The sequence below is a fragment of the Genypterus blacodes genome, unplaced genomic scaffold (assembly GCF_046128005.1).
Source record: "Genypterus blacodes isolate CSIRO-AG114 ecotype Tasmania unplaced genomic scaffold, CSIRO-AGI_Gbla_v1 ptg000076l_1, whole genome shotgun sequence".
NCBI lineage: Eukaryota > Metazoa > Chordata > Actinopteri > Ophidiiformes > Ophidiidae > Genypterus > Genypterus blacodes.
Genome location: NW_027466885.1, coordinates 6,206,924 through 6,226,739, shown reverse-complemented (window position 1 = coordinate 6,226,739; position 19,816 = coordinate 6,206,924). Strand labels below are relative to the sequence as shown.

The window sequence follows — 19,816 nt, the reverse complement described above, 5'->3', positions numbered from 1 at the left end:
TACATGAAGATTTACAAATTCATCCATTGCTTTAGTGTCACTATGAACTGTCGGTTGACATTATACACGTTTCAGTAGGTGAATCTAAATACTGTCCCTAGGCCCTGCTGATCCTCATGTTTAAACAGGAACACAGCACGTAGGAGTCCATTTAAGATCATGTATGATCAGTTAGCAATCATCCATTACAATGTTTTGTGGTATTTAAACACGTCATCAATGTTGAATTATGGTCTTTGTAACTTCCTTAGTATCCTTATGATATACTGTTAATGATTCTGTGGTAATACTGAGTAGGAAAACTACTAACCGTGTAACCGTATAATCTATTTAGTATAACCTAAATAGATTATACTTTATTTCTACTGTATGATATTGGACGCTGGTGATCAGACAAGGGGAAACAGAATTAGTTTACTCTCAATTACATTCAGGTGAGCTTGACTGTTTCGGTGTCTTTTTCCTCAGATCATCTCTCAAGCACACCTGATGTAATCTCATTTAAACATACGTATGTGCAAGGGCGTGGATCAGGGTGGGATTGCAGTAGAGGGGGAGGTCTCCATGCTGGTGCTGGATCTTCGGCAGTCCAGGCTACAGATAGCATACATGTAACTGGGTGTGGAAAAGGGAAGAGACAGCTGAATCGTGAAAGGAGTGAAGGTGAAGGGCTGCGAGACAACTCAAAAGAGGAGGAAGAGGAGGAAGTGGGGAAGTACATGCTGTCTTTTATTAGTCATCAAAATAACAGAGAGAGGAAGTGAAAGCAATAATTGCAAACATTTGGGATTAACAGTGAACTCACCATTACCATTGCAGTGGGAACATTGTTATCATTAGAAATTAAGATCATAATAATTAATGAAGGACTGTGAAGGGGATGTCAGAACAGAGATGGTGACATATTCACTATAGACAAAGACAGGATGGTGGGACATCATAATCACTACATTCAGAGTGATTGTGAATCAAAATGGGACAAACAATAAATAAGACCAAATATGGCGTTACATTAAAGGACCATACTGGTACTTCATTACTTCAACAATTTTCCAAAACCTTTCCACATTTCATGCAGCCGCTGTGTGCAGTTGATGTCATTACAGTGTGAAAATTAACTTGCAGAGACTTTAAATGAAATGAATTGAAACACTGGCCTCTCTGGAAGACACACGTGGGCTTTTAACAAAAGTAACTGTTTTTTGTTGGTGGGTATGATGTCACAAATGCCTCATTATATTATTGGACCAAAGATTTTCTTATCGTTCTCTCGTATTTTCATTTAGCTGAACTTTGCCACACTTTGGATTTGTTTCTTGACTATCAGATTCAGATTGTATAGCACCTCAAGAGTTAATTCATAGTCTACACACCTTTTGTTGCTTCCAGTTTTTGTTATTTATACATATTTACGACAAGATTTGGACCGCTTTTATTTTTTCTTGCTGCCCGCCTCTTCAGGGATGAAGACACTTACAGTGAAGTCCCCGCTCTCTGTGCCGTACTTGTTCTTCACCAGGATGCTGTACTTGCCAGTGTCCGACGTGTTCACGGCCACGATGGTGAAGCTGGCAAACTTGCCTGACGCAAACTTCAGAATGCAGTGATCATCCGAGGTGATCTCCTTGTCGTTCTTCAGCCAGGTGACCTCTGGCATGGGATCGCCGGAAATGTTGCAGGTGAGATTGAGGGCCTGAGGAGAAAATAACACACCAGACACACACACACACACACACACACACACACACACACACATTAAAACCTTGGGTGAGTAGTAGTGTGAGTGCAGGCTACTCGATGATCATTGCATTGATATCATACATGTCATTCTACTGGATCATATGTATTGTTGCCCTGCCCCAGACTTTACCTTGCCCTCCTGTATGGTGACCACATCAGGGAGGCCTCCTGCTACTCGAGCACGACCTAGAAGAAACAAAAACCAACAGAACAAATAAGTAATGTTTCCATTTCCAATGTTTCTTTGTTTCTATATTTTAAATAACACTTTTCTATATAAGGAGATAAAAGCCCTAGTTTACTTTGGGCCATTTGTTGCTTTTGTAATCAGTGAAATCTTATGTTTGAATCTAAGTGGAAGGCCCAATATCATAGAGCGTTAGGTGATGTGAGTTACACTTAAAAGCCATCCTAAAGCATTCTGAACAACATAAGCCGACTTCAGTTCACACTTATCTGTTGTGTGGTAAACAGAATGAAAAGATAATCTGAATAATTTATGTCCACAAACACCAAGCGAGCAGCGAGCAGCAAAGCCACTGTAAATACAGTTTGACTTACTTCTCTCTGCAATAGCAGCAGCTCTGAGGAGGCAAAACACAGGCAAGAATGAAAAAAAACATCTTAATCTGCATTTTATCTTATATTTTGAATTTGTACAGTTTCTCAAACAGAGAATACAGGTTTGCCAGTAGAACATTGCGATTGTATTGATTTGTCCCAGCCAAGCAAAGTTAAAAGGAATGTTAAGTTAGAAGTGCAGACGCTATCCAGTAGGAATGAACTTACTTGAGTCTCTGGAATTCAGCAAAGGCATCATCAAATGCTGCAACACAAGAGTTAGAAGTGTTTTTATGACTCATTAAAATTATGATTGAAATAAAGACAAATAGACAAAGATTTCAGTGTCTTAATTCTTCAATATGTTAGAACCTGGCAGATTTTGAAGGTAAGTTGTGGGATAAATATATGCATAAAGGTATAAACACATGTTGAGAATAGAGCACTGGGTTCAAGTGTAAACATGGTGCTGGTTTCACCTTGACCAGCCAGCTCCACGGTCCTCCTCAGGCCTCCCTTCCCATCGTGGAACTCGATAGCGTATTTGCCCATGTCTTTCTCTGTGGGCTCTGAGATCTGCAGCCAAAGCTGCTCTCCCACGACGCCGCTCTTAATGCGGTCAGAGAAGGCGATGGCCGAGTCCCTGACAAGGAGACAGACAGATTACTGCTGCATGTGTGCCACTTCACTGGAATATTACTCAGATGTCACTCAAACAGGGGTGTCTTAAAGAGTCTGCTTATGAATACAGACTCAGGACTTACTTGTAGTGCCATGTCACTTGGAGTAAATCGTTGTAAAAGCTGACAAACGTGTAGAGTCGGATGCCCTGATCTGTGCTTGTGATTTTCAGTGGGGTGGAGGAATTGGCTACAAGTAAAGAGAGGCACATGGAGGGGATTTAAACATGTACTTTGTGTGAGAGAGAGATTTACAAAGAGTTAAATGCAGCCTCTTACCAATATAACTGAAAACTTCATTCATCAAGTCTTTGAAACCTTGAAAGGAACAAGAGTTACCTGTTACAACAACATATTGGCTGGATTCATGTAGGAAATTGACTTCATTAATGCAGGAGCCTTTACCTTGATCTGTCAGATTCAATGTGGAAGTGTCTTTTCCCCTGTCATCCTTCAGAATAACCTCATACACACCAGCATCTTTCTTGGAAATCTGAAAGATAAAAGCCACACAGCGTCTTAAACAACATGGTACAACACTGCCATTTCTATATCTATATCTCCAGTATATCTATACCTATATCTATATGAGAAGACAAAATGATCTCCTGCTATGGATGCTGCAGGATACACACGTGAATATGTGTGTTGGAAATGCAAAAAAGCAGACGGACAAACATTAAACAAGCATTCTCAGACGGTAAAACCGATTATTGATCCCAACTTTAAGTTTTCTGAAGGCGTTGTCTGCAGGGGTCTCCCGCTGGAATGGGACAAATGTCACATGTTTATATGCTACATTGGTACATATATGCATGTCACTCAGGTCAGACAGGGGAAATACAGCAGGATGATGAACAATTATGAGATACAGAAAAGAGGATTAGAATTAAACAATCATATGCAGGAATTACTTTGAAAATGTACAGTTTATGGCTGTGTTCGCTCTTATTTAGATGCTATGTTTAATTATTGTTATGGCATTATAAGATTAGTAAAATGTTAAATCTTCTTCTCTTTCTCACTCCAACCTAAAACAAATGTTGATCTCCAAAGGTAAGACATTCCTGTGATTCCCCTCAATGGATTTTTGGAATATGGACATAATCTGAATTGTGCAAAGATTCCATATTTGGGAAAAGATTCACACACACAGTTGTCTTACCTGAGCAATCTCCAGTTTGAGCACTCCCTCTGTGAAGCCCAGGCTCTCGTTGGCTTTGACCTCACGTCCGTCTTTGTACCAAAGTGCCGTCGTCTCCTTCTTTATGTTTCCAACCTGAAGAGAGACAAGGGGGCAGAAACACGTCACCAAAAAGATTCTTTCACCACAACTTAAACACACATTCATCCTCCGCAGAGTTTCGGTCTCACCTTGCATTTCAGAATAACGCAGCATTCTGGGGTCACCTCGTAACCCAGATACTCCACAAAGTGAGGACCTGGAACAAGCGTGGGGGTCAAAAAGAAAATGTATCATATCGTAAAATAAAAACATAGTGCCTGTAGAGATGATAATAGTGTGAGAGTTTGATACCTTGCTTCCTGACCCATTCTTTGCTCTGGAACTCTGATTCTTTCTGCAGATCCTTGAACACTGGAAATAAATAGTTGGTACAGTTATGCTTTCAGACTTGGTATCTTTCATGACTTTCTCTGTTGTGGTGTGTTTTTCAGGAATACTTTTACTGCCCTCTTGTGGTCACATAAATAAGACTGCTACTGCCTGGTGTAAAATGTGCTTAAGACACAATGTAAGCATTTTGCACTGAAGTTCCCAAAAGTTCATATCTTTGACCATATTAGACTAATTTGATATTTATGTTGAGGTATAAGAATATGACATTTTATAGAATTTTGAACAGAAAAGTCTTGGTGTTTTGTGCCTGTGAACATACCGTTCCCAATCAGAACCAAGCTGGACTGGTTGGTGGCTTTCCCATCCTGCATCTGGAAGGTGAAGGTGCCCTCATCAGCCGGGGTCAGACAATCCATGATCATCTCAATCACACCTGTGTTCTTATCAAAGTTCATCTTGTATTTCTGTAAAACAAGGTCCAAATCTCATCAAACCAATGGAAGCATTACGAGATGAATAATTTAGAGTTAGTGCTCCTTTGTTGCTTGCTGACCTCTCCCTGTGAGACAAGATTATCGTTGAACACGTAATCGATTTTGGCGTTAGCTGAGATCTTGTCTGCCTGCAGCCAAAAGCGAACTTTGCCTTTCTCCAGCAGCTCCACAGCCAACTCTGACTTCAGGGGGATAACTGGATTGAAAGATTGAGAGCAAAACTCAGAGAGATTGGTCAGTGCGCAACACACTCAGGAATGTCTTATAATGCCGTAAAACTCACTGGGGAACTTGTGGTCGTGACTGATCACCAGCAACTTCTTCAGTTCTGTCAAAGAAACAGAAAGTAAAACAGAAATCATTAGATTAAAAAGCTAATTGTTGTTTGGTTTCCATGGTTCTCTGGGCTTTGTAACCCACCTTCCTCAGTCAGATCATAGCTGGATGAAGCACCATCAGTGTGGGTGACAAGACATGAGTAAATCCCAATGTCCTCCTCTGAAGGACTGTTAAAGATGACTTTGGACCTGCAGGGAAACAGTGGGATGAGAATGCTGTGCTGTGCGTCTCTTAAGTCTTCATTTCAAAGCTCCTGTTCACCTACTTGTTTCCTTTGGTTTCTACGGTCACACGGGATAAGTCTGTGCTGTCTTCATAATTCTTGGACCACACAAATTTGGAGTCGGCGGTCAGGTTAGCGGCCTCAAAGTTCAGGGAGATCACGCCTTCGTCATCCACATCCACCACTATTTCCGTGGTGCCTGGAACCCGGAGAGCGAAGCGTTAGAGACGTCAAATTGCATACATTTGATATCAGTTGATGTTTGTACATACCGGGTTTGGTCACAGCCAGGACCGGCTCTGTGATATCCGAGCCATTTCCAACACCGGCTTTATTCTGAGCACGCACGCGGAACACGTACGCCTCTCCCTCCTTCAGGTTCTTAATCTGGAAAATAAGAAAATAAACAAGTGAGTCTCACAGCAGTAAAGATTCATCCCTAAACCTCTCAACACAGCATCTCAGCCACATGATGGCCACCTTAATATGCGTTCCCTCAGTGGCCTTGGTGTTGATTCCTCTCCATGCCTCCTCCTCTGCACCCGCTTCCTTGATGTCGATGTAGAACCCGTTGACCGGATCGCGGCCCTGGTACACAGGTGGTTTCCACAGCAAGGTCAGAGAGTCGCTGCGCACTTCTCTTACTTGGAGATCGTAAGGAGGTCCTGTGGTTCAGAGCAGACGGTAGGTCAGAAACGCAACGCAAATACACGCGTGCTATGAAACCTTCAGTCATGGACCGTTTTGATAAGGGGTGTGGCTCCACCTGGCACAGCGATGGTCCACTCCTCGCACAAGAAGACCTCACTGGGCAGGGACGGGATTCCGACACCGGCCATGTTGGCTGCTCGCACCTGGAACTGGTACTTCCTGTTTTCCTTCAGGTCACACACCTGGAGGAACACAGTCAGGGCAGAGGTCAAAACCTTAATGGTCCCTTGGTGCCCAACAATCTGTCTGGTGTGACCTCAAAGCAAAACTGTAATCTAATCCTCACCCAGCATACAGACGAGTAACTAGTAGTGGCTAATTTAACAAGAAGCTGAACTTGTATTGGGATTTAAAAATGAATAATGGAATGGTAGTGATGCCACATACGGGTCAAACAGTGTGTTTCATATCACAGCCCACTCACTCGGTACGCCCTCTCACTGATAGCCCTGATGTTGGCCTCGTGCCACTTCTCCGGTACGCCATCGATGATCTCGCGGTAATCCACAAAGTATCCGGTGATGTCGGCTCCACCGATGAAGCTCGGCTGTTTCCAGCCCAGCACCATGGAATCGCGCACACACTCCAGCACCGTGATGCCATAGGGTGGCGCCGGGGATGCTGAGATGGCAGAGAAACTACATCAACACTGTACACCATGTGGGCAGGGTAGCTATGATGTAATGGGACACTGAAGCAATACAATGTGGTACTTTCCAATTTCTTTTTCACATCTGTCGAGCTGCAATCATGTCAAAAAATTTATTTCACAATGTGTTTTTGGAGCTTGTTGAACTTCAGTGTTCCATTACTGAAAACCTTTCCTTTTAGAGAAAATATTGGCTATGCTGATAGTTTCTTTGCATCCATGACAACAAACATTGCCATAATTTCACTCGAAAGAATATAATTTAAAGTAACTGCATGCTTAAATGACTGCTTTAATCCAAAACTGTCAACCAACAACCCAAGTGAGCATGTAACATCATCTTGCTCTAAATTGCTAGCCTTATCAAAACATTATATTGCATCATTGTAACAAATGAGGACACTGAGACTGAGACTGGGCGCAGAGATACTTGATCCCCTGTTCTATTTAAGGTTGAGGATAATGTTGAAGGATCTGAGGGAGAGATGTCAGAAGAAATGCCCAGCATGCCACCAAAAATGTCTCTCAGCTCTGGAATTGGTTTGACCTACATTTGAAAGACAAGCTGTGATTGGCTGGCTCATGTGAGTGTGTTAAAGTGCTTTGAATGTCCAAAGTCGAGGCTTTAGGACGCAAAGACTCGACTGATACAACCCAGTGAAGGAGGTGGCCAGCAAACTAGCCCACACACACGTGAGTGTGTTGAGTTAAACTTACAGTAAGTTCTATGGTGACTTACCTTTAATGGAGACGAGAACCATCAGAACACTTCATCTAATACAGTGAATATGAAAGTAGAACCTTGCAGATGTTTTGAGGAGAAATCATAGTTTATGTTGTGGTGTATTGTGCGATGTGTGCTGTGTTTTGGTGCAGAGTTTGGCGTCTCTGTCCGGTGCTCACCTGTCGACTCTCTCCTGGGCCGCGATCTCTCCTCGTTAGCAGAAGCGTCTACTGAGAACTTACGTGCATTCCCAGACGCAGCCTGATCCTGAACCTCAGTGACTGGGTCTAACTGTGCGGCTTTGATTATGTCAGTAAGCGAGTCGGACACTGAGCCTGACAGAGACTCTGAGACCAGGCTATTAGTCAGGTCAGGGGCAGAGGACACTCTGGCCCCCTTGCTTTTTGTCTTCATGAGGTCGGGCTCTGTTAGGCCTGAGCTAGCCCCGGCCCCGGCCCCGGCTTCAGTGTCAGTCTGAGCATTGCGTTTTTGCATAGTGTCAGGGGAGGACTGGACAGTTTCATGCATGCCCGTCCAGCGTGGCCTGTGCTCGGTTAGTTGGCCCACGTTACCCCCCGGCCCCATCTCCGGCAACACACCATGAGGGATGCCGCCCCCTACAGGAGTTAGCAGAGAAAGGCAGAAGAAGCCGTTTAAAACAAGCAAAGGTCTGATTCAGAAAACAACAATAAAAATCTTGAACCAAGCCAACATTCTGAGAGAAGCAGAGACAAAGACAGGAGACAGTAATCAGCTTCATAAATAGCAATAACATGTCTTCATCTGACCGAGAGTGAAAAATGAAGACAAGATGACAAACAAGTGACATCTGTGTGAGAGGAGCTGCACCGGAACAGTGAGAGAGCGCAGACGTGTGAGTGTAACAGCCAATGAAAATGAGTCAAACACTGTAGTTAAGTAATGATGCCAATAGATTTCATCATCATCATCGTGTACAAGGTGTAAAAATAAGGAATTTGCAGAGATTAATTTGTGCTCTGGGACCAAATCTGTCACTATTAGTCCCACATATTTAACACTAAACAATTCATCCTAAAAAGGTAATCGTCAATAATAATTAAGATATTGTATTTTTTGAGAATTGTGCATTATTAATCTGCCTGTAAATGAAATACATTGGCATCGTTACTAAGTCTGTTTACCTTACAGAGCATGCAGCATGAGACATATCAAGGCTTTAAGCTGTGTTAATGACCAGTGATGTTAGTGCAAGAGAGTATCGCTGAAATGTTAAATACCTCAGGTGAAGGTTCAGGTAGTAACTCGGAGTAATGGTATAATGGTGCCGATGGGGTAGTGCAGGAATGTGCGGTGAGGGTGGTACCTTGTGGGGTTGTTGACACACAACCTGATGCCCAGGATAGGTGAGGGAAATGGGGGAGTGGTGGTTTGTGACAGTGGAACGCAAGGTGGGCTGGTTTGCAACAACCGCTGAATTGGATCGCAGCGACCCAAAATAGAGGAAGTCTACAAGTCCTGACCCCAGGGGGTGGAGGGGGTGGATGTGGATGTGGATGTGGCTGGACAGGGTGGTGGGTGGGTCACACAACAAGTGCAGAATAACAAAGTAACATAGTGGAGGACAAAGTGTGGGAAGTGTGGGAGTGTCGATGCAGATGACAGAAATATTCGAGGACGTGTCTCACAAGACAGGAAGACAGTAACAGTATTTTTGGACAGTGGATCTTTTCCTTTGCTAAGTTTACAGGGTGAGCTAACCTCTCTCCATTTTACTCACCAATTGCCGCCTTCACCTCCACAGCCTCTGACTCCTGTGAGAACTGGCTGATTCCTGCTGCGTTCACTGCCCTCACCCTGAACACGTACTTCTCTCCGGTCACCAGACCATGGCAGATGAACCTGCAAACAGGAGGCAAGATGTTTTAATAAATAGTTTCCGAGTTCCTACATAAGTTGAGACGAGACAGTTAAGTGTAATTTCACCTGGTGGCATTGACGGGTTTGTTGTTGCATGGCTCCCAGACATTGCTGCCCACAATGGTGCCCTCAATGTAGTAGCCCACCAACTCTTTGGCATCACGGGACGCTTCCCAAGATACAACAACCGATGTGTCTGTGTTTCTTGTGGGAACAACACGTCCGGGAGCAGATGGGATATCTATAGACCGGGAACACATTCCTGCGTCAAGAGAATTCCCTTGATGATGCTATATGTGACCAGTCCATCATCTTACCAAGCTTATCGCCAACAGTGGTGGCCTCAGTTGGGTTTGAAGGTTCGCCCACGCCGGCCGAGTTGCAGCAACGGACACGGAAGGAGTAGGACTTTCCCTCGGCAAGGTCGAACAGTGCAAAGCGAGGAGACTTCACCGGGATCTCTGTGTTCACCCTCTGCCAGCTGTCCGTGCCAGAGACGCACTGACAAACAATGACGCACGGGTGAAGCAGCCGTTTTTCACAAAGACGCAGGTGTGTAATAATGGCGTGATGTTAACAACGTATTCTTTACCTTCTCCACATAGTACATGACCCCCTCCAGGCCTTTCTCACCAGGTGGCTTCCAGCTCAGCACCACATAGTTCTTGGTTGCCTCTGTCACCAGCAGCTCAAGAGGTCTGCCAGGAACAACGCCCTCTGGTGGTAAATAATGAAAGGTTAGGTCCCTAAACATATCAGCAACACAAAATGGGTCTGGTCTAATTTTGAACCAGTTACAGAACATTTTGAAAGAGAAGCCTGACATAGATGATAGATAGAAATTGGGGTTCCTACCTGCAGGTTCTTCCTCTGTGACAATGATTTGTCCAGTCCAGGGAGCAGAGGTACCTACATGGCATAGTACATGGCATAGTTCAGTGTTTAGTTAACTCTCAGTAACTCTCAGTACAGCAAATGAAGGTGCTCAGTACTCTCTGCAGTACCTCTCATGCGAGCTCGGTCAGCTGGGTCCATGGCGGCCACCGGATCAGAGACCCTGGACGGGCGACCCATGCCGCTCTTATTGACGGCACGCACGCGGAAGGTATAGGAGCGACCCTCCACCAGGCCAGTCACAGGGAAACGGGCAAACTTGACTGGAGTGTCATTGCACTGAATCCAGTGTGTGGTTCCAACCTCACACCTGAACACGTTCAAATTGTGATAAGTCCTGGATCATTTTTACAGTAGTTAACACATGATTTAGTTTTGGCATGAATCAAGGCCTTAATTAATGAACTAGACAGGCCAAACACTGACTGACCTGTCCACAAAGTAACCCAGGATGGAGCTGCCACCGTCCACAGCCGGCTGCTTCCAAGTGACGATGATGTAATCCTTATTGGCATCCAGGCAGCGCACGTCCAGAGGGGCAGCAGGAGCGCCTTCAAGCTCAGCATCCGCATCTAACACATACAAGGACATCATCGGTATCAGTGGTGGGCTATGCTATGACACATACTCTGCTATTCTGTCCTTTACACACACACATAAACATGCCGACATTATCATATCCTACATATGAGTTGTATCTATAAAAGTTAACTTCTAGCTTGTAGTTTTAAAGTTTTAAAGAGTCGTGCACCTCGCTGGACTGTAAACTGTGTTTCTTCAGGGCTTGATGCCAGGAATCTCAGTGCTCTTCAGGTTAAACACAAGCCCGCAGCAGTGAGTGTCACGGGGGACAGAATTAGCTACAGCCCAATGCGCAGTGAAAGGGGATCAGAGTGGTGACACTTAAAGATACACAGAACAGTTTATGGGTAAACCCAGGGCATGTAGAGGCCTGAGGGCTGTATCATAGAGGAAGAGCATATAGAAGCGTAGGTAGGACTTATTCCTCATACTTCCTCTCTGAATCCAGGTCAGAAAACAATAATATCCTGGATTCCGTCAGTTGATTAAATGCTCACTGGTCACATTTGCTGTTCAACCACAGCTTAATATAATAATAGCGTAGGCACAGCTAAGTGCAGAGGAGATAATGATAGCCAGAGCCAGAGACCGACTGGCAGATAGACAGATGGATTATAATACGTATAAGGAAAGTGAGCAGCCTATTGTTCCTTCTTGAAGCAGCTATCTGTCTGCGTTCACAGCCAAACTCTGAAAATAGCCGGGCCTGGCCTCTCCGTCACCAGGCCACTGAGCTGCGTCGAGGGTACAGGCTCTATTTTCTTGTACGCTCACAACCATCACGGCTCTGGTCTTTATACAACCTGAAGCTTTAAAGGTCAGACTGCAGAAGAGGGCAGCAATGATATTCAGAGATATCATATCAGCTTATTCCAAAGGATGCCAGGGAGTCTGTGGGGTCTCTGCTAAAGCTATCCTATATTTAATAACACACACTGACATTAAAAGACTTTGAATATTGAATGTGGCATTGTCATGAGGTCTCAGAGGATGTGTGTTTTTGCCTTTGACCTTGATTAACACTTGAAGGCAGGTCGCACATGTAACAAGCTTGGGGAAATGGAAACTAATAATCTTACATATCACATAGTGGACATAGCAGACATCCTTACAAAAGCTTTAGAGTGCTGAGGGGGGGTTTTTGTAGCCCAGCCTGCAAGTTTGCATAAGTTGATACGTTTATGCAACAGATTAAATCCGAGTCTATAACCTGGACAGCCCTCTTTTCTAATTCAGCGAGAAAACTGAAGGGAGTCAAGTTCTTAATGATAAGATCACTTTTTGGAATGAAGCCCCACCTCTGACAAAGACATAAGCCGAGTAGGTTTCATATCCAGACTTGGTGGTGACACGCAGGGTGTAGAGACCCTCGTCCTCTTTGTTGAGGTGTGTGAAAGTCAGGGTAGCTCGGTCTCCACTCCAGTGCATGTGGTTCCATTTAGAGGGCGCCAGCAGAACATCTGAACAACAGACAAAGGGTGGATTAGTAAATGTCAGCACAATAAACAATAAACACCCCCAAGGAGGGAGATATGAGACATTATAGTAGAGATCAGTGGTCAAAGTAATCATCCAGTATGGTGCACCCACCATCTCTGTACCACTGGACCTCTGGCTGGTAATTGTGCAGGGCAGGGTAAATTATGACCGTACAGCCCAGGCTCATGGTCTCACCCTCCCTTCCAAATGAAACACCGAACTGATCCACGATGTGAGTCTGGAAGGTGATGCCATACTCAGACACAGGGCCGTCTACAGCATGAAGGAGCGGAGAGCAGAGTCAGAGTTTGGACGGCTATCGTCGTGCCAATACCACATTCACAACTTCAAACAAATGTGACAAATGACTGGACACTGGACTGGGAGAGAATTGATCAATCAAAAAATCCAGAAAAACGCATACAGGACGGTGGATCGAAGGAAGAAACAAACACAAAGATGTGTATGGAACACAGTTGCAGATAAAAAGTAACAATCATTTACAGTGTTCACAAAAACAAATGAGTGAAAATCAACAAATTAACATCATGCATGAAACTGTGAAGCACAACCAACATGAAAAACCCGATTTTCAATTGAACTTTATTTCAATTGTTTATTTGCAGGATATAAATGTGTGATTAGAAAATTGCAACAGTGTAAATTAGATCAAATATATATTTTCTGAAGATGAAAACCTTTGAACTAAAATCTACTTCAAAGGTTCTAGTGGACTGCATACTTAAGAAATTGCTTTTCTGAAGTGCTGATTCAAACCAACCATGTCCAGATCTCCATCTCACAATTCTAGAGGAGTTCAGTGAATTCAACAGTCAAACAAACACGCAAAAGTGGCCATGCACAGACACAAAGTCAGTGGATACAACCAGAGCTTTGGCAAACCACATTGCTGTGGCCCTGTTACCTTGAGGAGTAACATCTGCATTGCCACGGCAGCGTCAAGGAAACAAAAGAGTTGATAGTAAGAGTGTGTAACAGCTCCCCCCCATACCGACTAACTGCTGAGGTTAATTATCCGTAGCCAAGCATGAGTAATGTTAATAATATGTACATCAATACAAATGTAAAAATATAGAATGATTAAGTTACTATACTCAATATGCTGCAAATATGAGGTTTCGTGCAAACTTACGTCTGGGTGCTGGCAGGGACCCATCGTATTCACCTTTGAACCCTGAATGTGGACAGCAACAGTTGCCATATTTACACATGCTGTACATTGTGTCAGGTATATAACTCAATGTGCACCACGTAATTCTGTCACATGAGACAGAACTGTAAGCGTGACAAATTTCACACATTGAGTACATAGGACAGAGAGATCCTGATCACAACTCATGTTATGTCCCTGTTTAAATAACTATAACATTAGATTGAAAGTCATTTATTAATATGTATAGTGTCACTTGGCAACATTACACACAGTGTAGCAGGCTGGAGAAGATATGATCATAACGTCATGACTGATCGCTTTGTTGATTACGTGCATGTACCGATGTGAAACATGTGAAACTGTCTTCATGCTTACTTTTCACAACGATGGAGGAAAAAGCAGACTGCTCTCCCTTGGCGTTCATGGCAGAGACACGATACTGGGCTGTGTCATCAAAATCACATCTGAGAGAGGAGAGCATCAGGTTATGAACTTCTCCCGAGGATTCACATGTCCGGTGCTCTACAGCCCAACTCAACCGCAGCCCTCTCCAGCATGTAAATAATACCAGCTATGTGAGCCCCCCCCCCCCCCAACTGTAAGGCGTTCCATCGCGCCTGGCCAGGAATACTGAGGCAAGAAATAGAAACCACTGGTGATGTCATTTTGCGTCAGGCGTTGTGGGTCTTCACAAGTCACTATTGTATGCAGCGGGAACAAGACTACAACCGACGGCAACCATATTCTTGTCAAATATGGGAAACTTTGGTATCGCTTTGTCATAAGGAATGCTTTATTTTTCCGTTTGTGTGGTTTGAACACTGTGAGTCAGAGTAACTATACATACCTGTTGATTTCCAATGAGTGCACGCTGTATCTGCTCTCTAGTTTATACTTGCCCGGGTGGGCAAGGGGGTCAATTGCCACATTGTTTTTGTACCTTATATTGGAAGGAACATGGAAGAAGACAGACCAAAGGAAGAAGAAAGAAGTTTGAAAATAGAATCCAGAGAAGGTGAAGCAGATAGGAAAGAAGATATAGCCTATATTTTTAGGAAAATCGGATAGGATGGACAGTGTTGAGGTGATGTTGGTGCTGGTGTGTTTATGTGACCTACCAGACGACTCGAGGGTCGGGCCAGCCGGTGACGGTGCAGTGCAGCCTCACACACTGCTTCTCCCACACGGTGTGGGAGCGAGGCTTAATCACAAACTCCGGGGGGTGCATCAGGCTATCCTCGTTCATGCGCTTGTAGTGTTCCTCGTGATCATGGATCTGAAGACAACAAAGCAGCATTAGAAGAGTACATAATCTGTGAATCCTTAACATTAAAGTGTCATCAACAATGCATGATGCATGCTGGAGCCACAGAGCTTTTACAAACACAGGCTGTGCATGAGGCCCTAAGTAGCTTGCATTTGTTTATACGTGCAAGTTGTGCACACTTTTCGGTGTGACACATGCTATGAGTGTGTGTGTTGTCCATTATCGCCCATGAATAGCTTGAGTCACAAGACACGTCTACTTCTGCATCCTGGAACTTAACAACTAATATGACAACACCCTTAGGACCCTCCATGTGTCTCAAGAAATATGATCTCCAGAAGCATTTATCGCCCGGTGACAGAGCTCTCCGGCAGTGTGGGAACAGATTCATACAGCCACTGTGGCTTTCATGATCCGTGATGATTGAGGAGGCAACTCCTTCACATAATCACCCATGGAAATAAATAACTCCCCTGTGTACGGAGTAATAGTGACAACGTACCCACTTATCATTCCTAAATGCTGCTACAATTAATTTGCAACTGAGAAAAGCAGCTTACTGTTGAAAGCTTTTCATTCAGAGGCGAATGTAATAATAGCCATTAAGTAGAAGGGTTCGTTGTCTCTTCTACAGCAAAGCTTTTTTTTTTAACAATGGACATTCCAGCATTTCCTACAATTCTCTTGAGTCAGTTCCTTTGGTGATGCAATCATTGGACAACCCGATAAATGGGTCCAAAAGTACAAAACCACACCATATCTGCTACTGAGTCCGTGTTTACTTCATGTTCTATTCTTATGAAATGTTGATCTTTAATATGCAAGTAACTAAAGACATTGCTCTCCTATGAGGTGTCAGAACATCTACAATGCCCAGACTGACCCTTTTGTTCTGAGCGATGCGATCGGCCGACTCGCGCATGGTCTCCTTCCTGGTTTGCTCTGACCTCTCCATCTCCAAGCCGCTGGTGAAATGATCCCTGTGGTCCATGCTTGCGGAAGTCTGCATATTCCTATATCCTGTGGTAAACTCTTGACTAAGGGGTGGGGGAGCAGAGCCAGGGGATGGATGTAAGGAGTTAAGTATGGCATTAAGACTAAAATAACTCAAATAAAGATGTAGTCAAACATTATTGGTTCATTACCTGCCCCTGAAGATAGGCACTACATAGCCGATGATTTGGTGCTCTTTATCCACAGCCAAGTAAGTTGGCTTGGTTCTCTTTGGCACAGGGCTCAGGCTGTGTGCGTCCAACCCAGCGTGTGAACACACTTTAAGTCTGAGACACACAAAATACCATCAGCCCGGCATGATGCCAAACAGTGCGACATCAACATGTGTCGATGGTAGGTGTGTTAATGCTCAGTGGGAAAGTGGAAAGTTTAGTTTGATGACCGTATCGCCCCCACAAACTCAACAGACTGGCTCGTATAAGGACGACCAGCCAACCATTACAACTCACAGTCAGAAGAAGATCCCAAAACCAAAGGCACTGGCACATATCAATTCCACAAACATCTGACTAAAGCTAATGCTGTAGGTCAAATGACACACATAAGGCCCGATAATCCTGATAAACCAAGACAAAGCCCAACCGTGCCTGTTCCTGTCAGTACACTAAAGGGGAGAGAAATGCACAGGGCGTGGACAGCATTTCTTCATCAAACAAATCAAAATTTCAACGTGTTTAAGCTGCCCAGGCTGTCCATTGCAGATTCCATGTCAGACTCCAAACAGAGTTAATGTCAAGCACCTCAGTTTATCTTTCTGCAGCTATCTGCAGTGTTGGATGGGTGGGGGTGGGTTGTGAGAGTGAGTGTGAGCTGATAGGGGGACAGGGGGGACAGGGGGACACGGCAACTGCACTTACAGTATCTTTCCAGAGCATAGCAGACCTAAGAGAACGGGACCACTGGGAGGTCTGTACATGGTGACCCATATCTATCTGGGTCACCATCACTCTCCTCTTTACCCTCGGCAACTCTTGACACTTCACAGTGACAAAAAGTCCTATTTAGATCAGAACACAACAGATTAGTAAGTTATGTACAAACTAGTTTAGTTTGATTTATCACTGCATAAATATAGTGCAACTTTCCAGTCCAAAGCTATTTTGCCACTCTGTATGCCATATCATCATTACATCATACGACTCCTTTCCCCACCTCTGCACAGATTCATTGGCGGGTGTTTTGGCGAGCAGACCACAGTCATGAGTGTAAAGGCAGCGATCAGCTGTGTTAGTAAAACCTTAGCCCTCTAACCTTGTTCCCACTGTCAAGGCCAGAGGGGTTAAAGGTCAGCCTGGGTCTCTTCAAAAGCTTACAATATTTATTTCCTTTAAATATTATGGAACATATGTGTAGTCACATATCTAGTGATGGCAATCCACAGAGACAAGAGGAGCATCTCCATGTCAAAACTTCTGGAAACTACAGAAAAACCACATCCTCATCCAAACGAGTCAATCTCAAGAAACAATAATCGATTATATCCTTCATGACATTCAGTGAAATCCATAAGACTGTCACCCCTCGCATTCTCTCCAATATGAAATGCACTGGTGAAGATTCTATTTCAGCCTATATAGCCATAGACATGCCATTGCATAACAGAGAATTCCCTTACAGCATATATAACACCTGAAAGAAGCAGAGGCCAGACAAAATAATAATATGTGTTAAATGTTTGTGGGCATGCAAGATATACATGCAAGGAGCATTGTGGTGATGCATGCAGGATTCAATGCTGTTGTAAACAGTCTTAAAGTGAGTGAATGAAGGGAAATCATCCACAGGTGTTTCCTTTCAGGTTTATCAAAGTGATAGATGACTTTGGAGGAAATGACGGTTACATGGTGAGGCAGCAGTGGAAGAAATATGATTCCAAACTGTGATGGGGAAGTGTTCCAACAGAGGTGATGATGGAGGTAAACCTGATCAGTTGGGGTGTGGCTAGGAAGAGTTAAGGGGGACGTAGGGCTTTCCAGTGAGTGGGTTGATGAAAGGATGAGTCTCCATCCTCCCCGTCATCCTCCTTCTTACCCCCTGCTCCTGCTGATGCCACTGCTGCTGCCAGCAGCGTATCCGCTGCTGCCAGCAGTGTATCTGCTGCTGGCCTGGTACTGGCTCATAGTAGACTCCATGTCCTTGCTGCGGTAGCCACGGTCATAGTGGCGATGGTGCTTCTGGTAGAATGGTATAGATCCAGACATGCTGCAGGCTGCTACTGGCACGAACGCTGAGTTCGTTTCTTCCTGCTTATTATTCTGTCTGTCCGGTTAGTTTGTGTTCAAGAGCAGGTGGATTGACGGTTACCATCAAGTTTTATGTGCATTTACAAATTCACACATTCAGAGATGGTTGCGCTTTCTCTCATTTCACCATGTTTGTTATACTTTAACATTTATAGATTGGGCCTGAAAAAAGTTAGCTGTATTCAAGGAGAAACAATATCGTGTAGAAATTATGTCATCCCATTGGTGCTGATTTGAGTACATTTAAATACTCTGAGAGAAGAAAGCACAGGGAATAAACTTGTAAATGAAAACCTGCAACCTCAGCTGGCATTACATTCAGGCAATCAACATGCTCCTCCAGTCGGACAAATGCAATCCCACAGACGTTCAGTCTCTCCCATATCACTTACCCCGGCCGAAAAGCCGCAAATTCCAAGCTTTAAAAAGGAAAAGATGGTCCAAGTCCGCACTTAAGGCTTGATATCCCGGCAGAGCTACAGGTAAGTGCAGGCTGGACTGTGGTCTACAGTACACAACAAAAATAATATTGGCACTCGCCTGAATGTCCAAGCAGCAGTCCCCTCCTTTTATGGAGAGGGTGCAGATAAATATAGCCAGGAGCAAAGTGGAATCAACGCAACTCCCAGAGTGCAACACATTTATGGGTGCAGGTCTCTGCTAGTGAGCTTTACCTTAATACGCAGGTAAACACAAGCGCACCTCTCACTGTTTAGAATGTCATACATTTATATATATTACAAATATATTATTTTAATATATACATTTAAGTGTTTTGGTGAATTTTTCAGTGTGCTTTTGTACGTTTTGTCCATTTTATGTATTTATGTAAAAATGCAGGTGTGACGTGTGTGTTTAGAGGCAGTCAGACATTCATTCATTTTTTCCTTTTTAAATCAGTGGTGAATTTGACTGCGTTTATATATTTACAGACAATCTCATTGGGTACTGCTTAATTTTACAATTTTAAATTTCATAACATTTTAATTTTCCAAAATAAAGGCTTCTTCATATTTGTATCGGGGAAGTCGCAGATACTCCCAGTGGTTGAAGAATTTGTTGGCCTGTTGGTTAACCTCCAGTAGCTTTTGTCTTGACTTATTATCACAGCAGTCTCAGCTGTGGCTGTTTCTAACTTTAGCTTTGCTATTGTTATCGTCTGACATGCGTCACATTCCAGTTCCTCTCTCTCTGCCTCTCTCACTTTCTCACTAGTGGTTGACACAATGATAATAGTGTCATAGGTTACCTTTCGTCTCCCTCTGGCACCCTCTTCTGTAATTGCAGCTATAAAAAAAAGAAATAGAACATTAAATCATTTCATTCTCCAACTCAAGTTTTATTACACTGATGTGACACTGCTAGTGAATACACACTCTTCAGTCTTCTGTCAGTATTACATATCATTTAAGAAATTGCAACTAGAAAGGATCAGCCCTGCGTAAACAAAAAGCTAAATGGTCATTGGCAGTGCTACTTCAGATAGCTGCTTCACATTTGGACAATGTTATGGAAACAATGTTATGGAATGCAACACCTGCAAAGTTTCCACAGTAAAGATATC

The 19,816-nt window shown here is 43.8% G+C and overlaps 1 protein-coding gene across 1 annotated transcript; it reads right to left on the bottom strand.

Moving 5' to 3' along the window:
* Positions 1-1,372: 1,372 nt before the first annotated feature.
* myom1b (myomesin 1b) lies at positions 1,373-18,709 on the bottom strand. The gene is made up of 36 exons (XM_076157913.1): positions 18,041-18,709; positions 16,141-16,275; positions 15,879-16,032; positions 14,847-15,004; positions 14,576-14,668; positions 14,104-14,192; positions 13,708-13,749; positions 12,666-12,827; positions 12,374-12,535; positions 10,924-11,065; positions 10,604-10,803; positions 10,455-10,508; positions 10,192-10,316; positions 9,917-10,100; positions 9,666-9,840; positions 9,460-9,581; positions 6,752-6,948; positions 6,383-6,509; positions 6,097-6,281; positions 5,889-6,003; positions 5,659-5,815; positions 5,475-5,581; positions 5,338-5,382; positions 5,114-5,250; positions 4,880-5,024; positions 4,519-4,578; positions 4,356-4,423; positions 4,147-4,260; positions 3,387-3,474; positions 3,261-3,299; positions 3,066-3,171; positions 2,781-2,944; positions 2,530-2,566; positions 2,302-2,324; positions 1,871-1,926; positions 1,373-1,693 (listed from the first exon to the last, which is right to left on the bottom strand). Exons 1-36 carry the CDS (start codon positions 18,208-18,210, stop codon positions 1,433-1,435), a joined length of 4,398 nt encoding a protein of 1,465 aa, XP_076014028.1. The 5' UTR covers positions 18,211-18,709; the 3' UTR covers positions 1,373-1,432.
* Between the last annotated feature and the right edge of the window lie 1,107 nt (positions 18,710-19,816).

What these genes read in the sequence shown, in the direction of transcription:
- myom1b (XM_076157913.1), bottom strand. Translation starts at nt 18,210, where the DNA reads ATGTCTGGATCTATACCATTCTACCAGAAGCACCATCGCCACTATGAC. An exon ending in GTGCCTATCTTCAGGGGCAG is followed by an intron (nt 16,033 to 16,140) that starts GTAATGAACCAA and finishes CCCACCCCTTAG; the next exon opens with TCAAGAGTTTACCACAGGAT. An exon ending in CACTGTTGGCGATAAGCTTG is followed by an intron (nt 9,841 to 9,916) that starts GTAAGATGATGG and finishes CCCGGTCTATAG; the next exon opens with ATATCCCATCTGCTCCCGGA.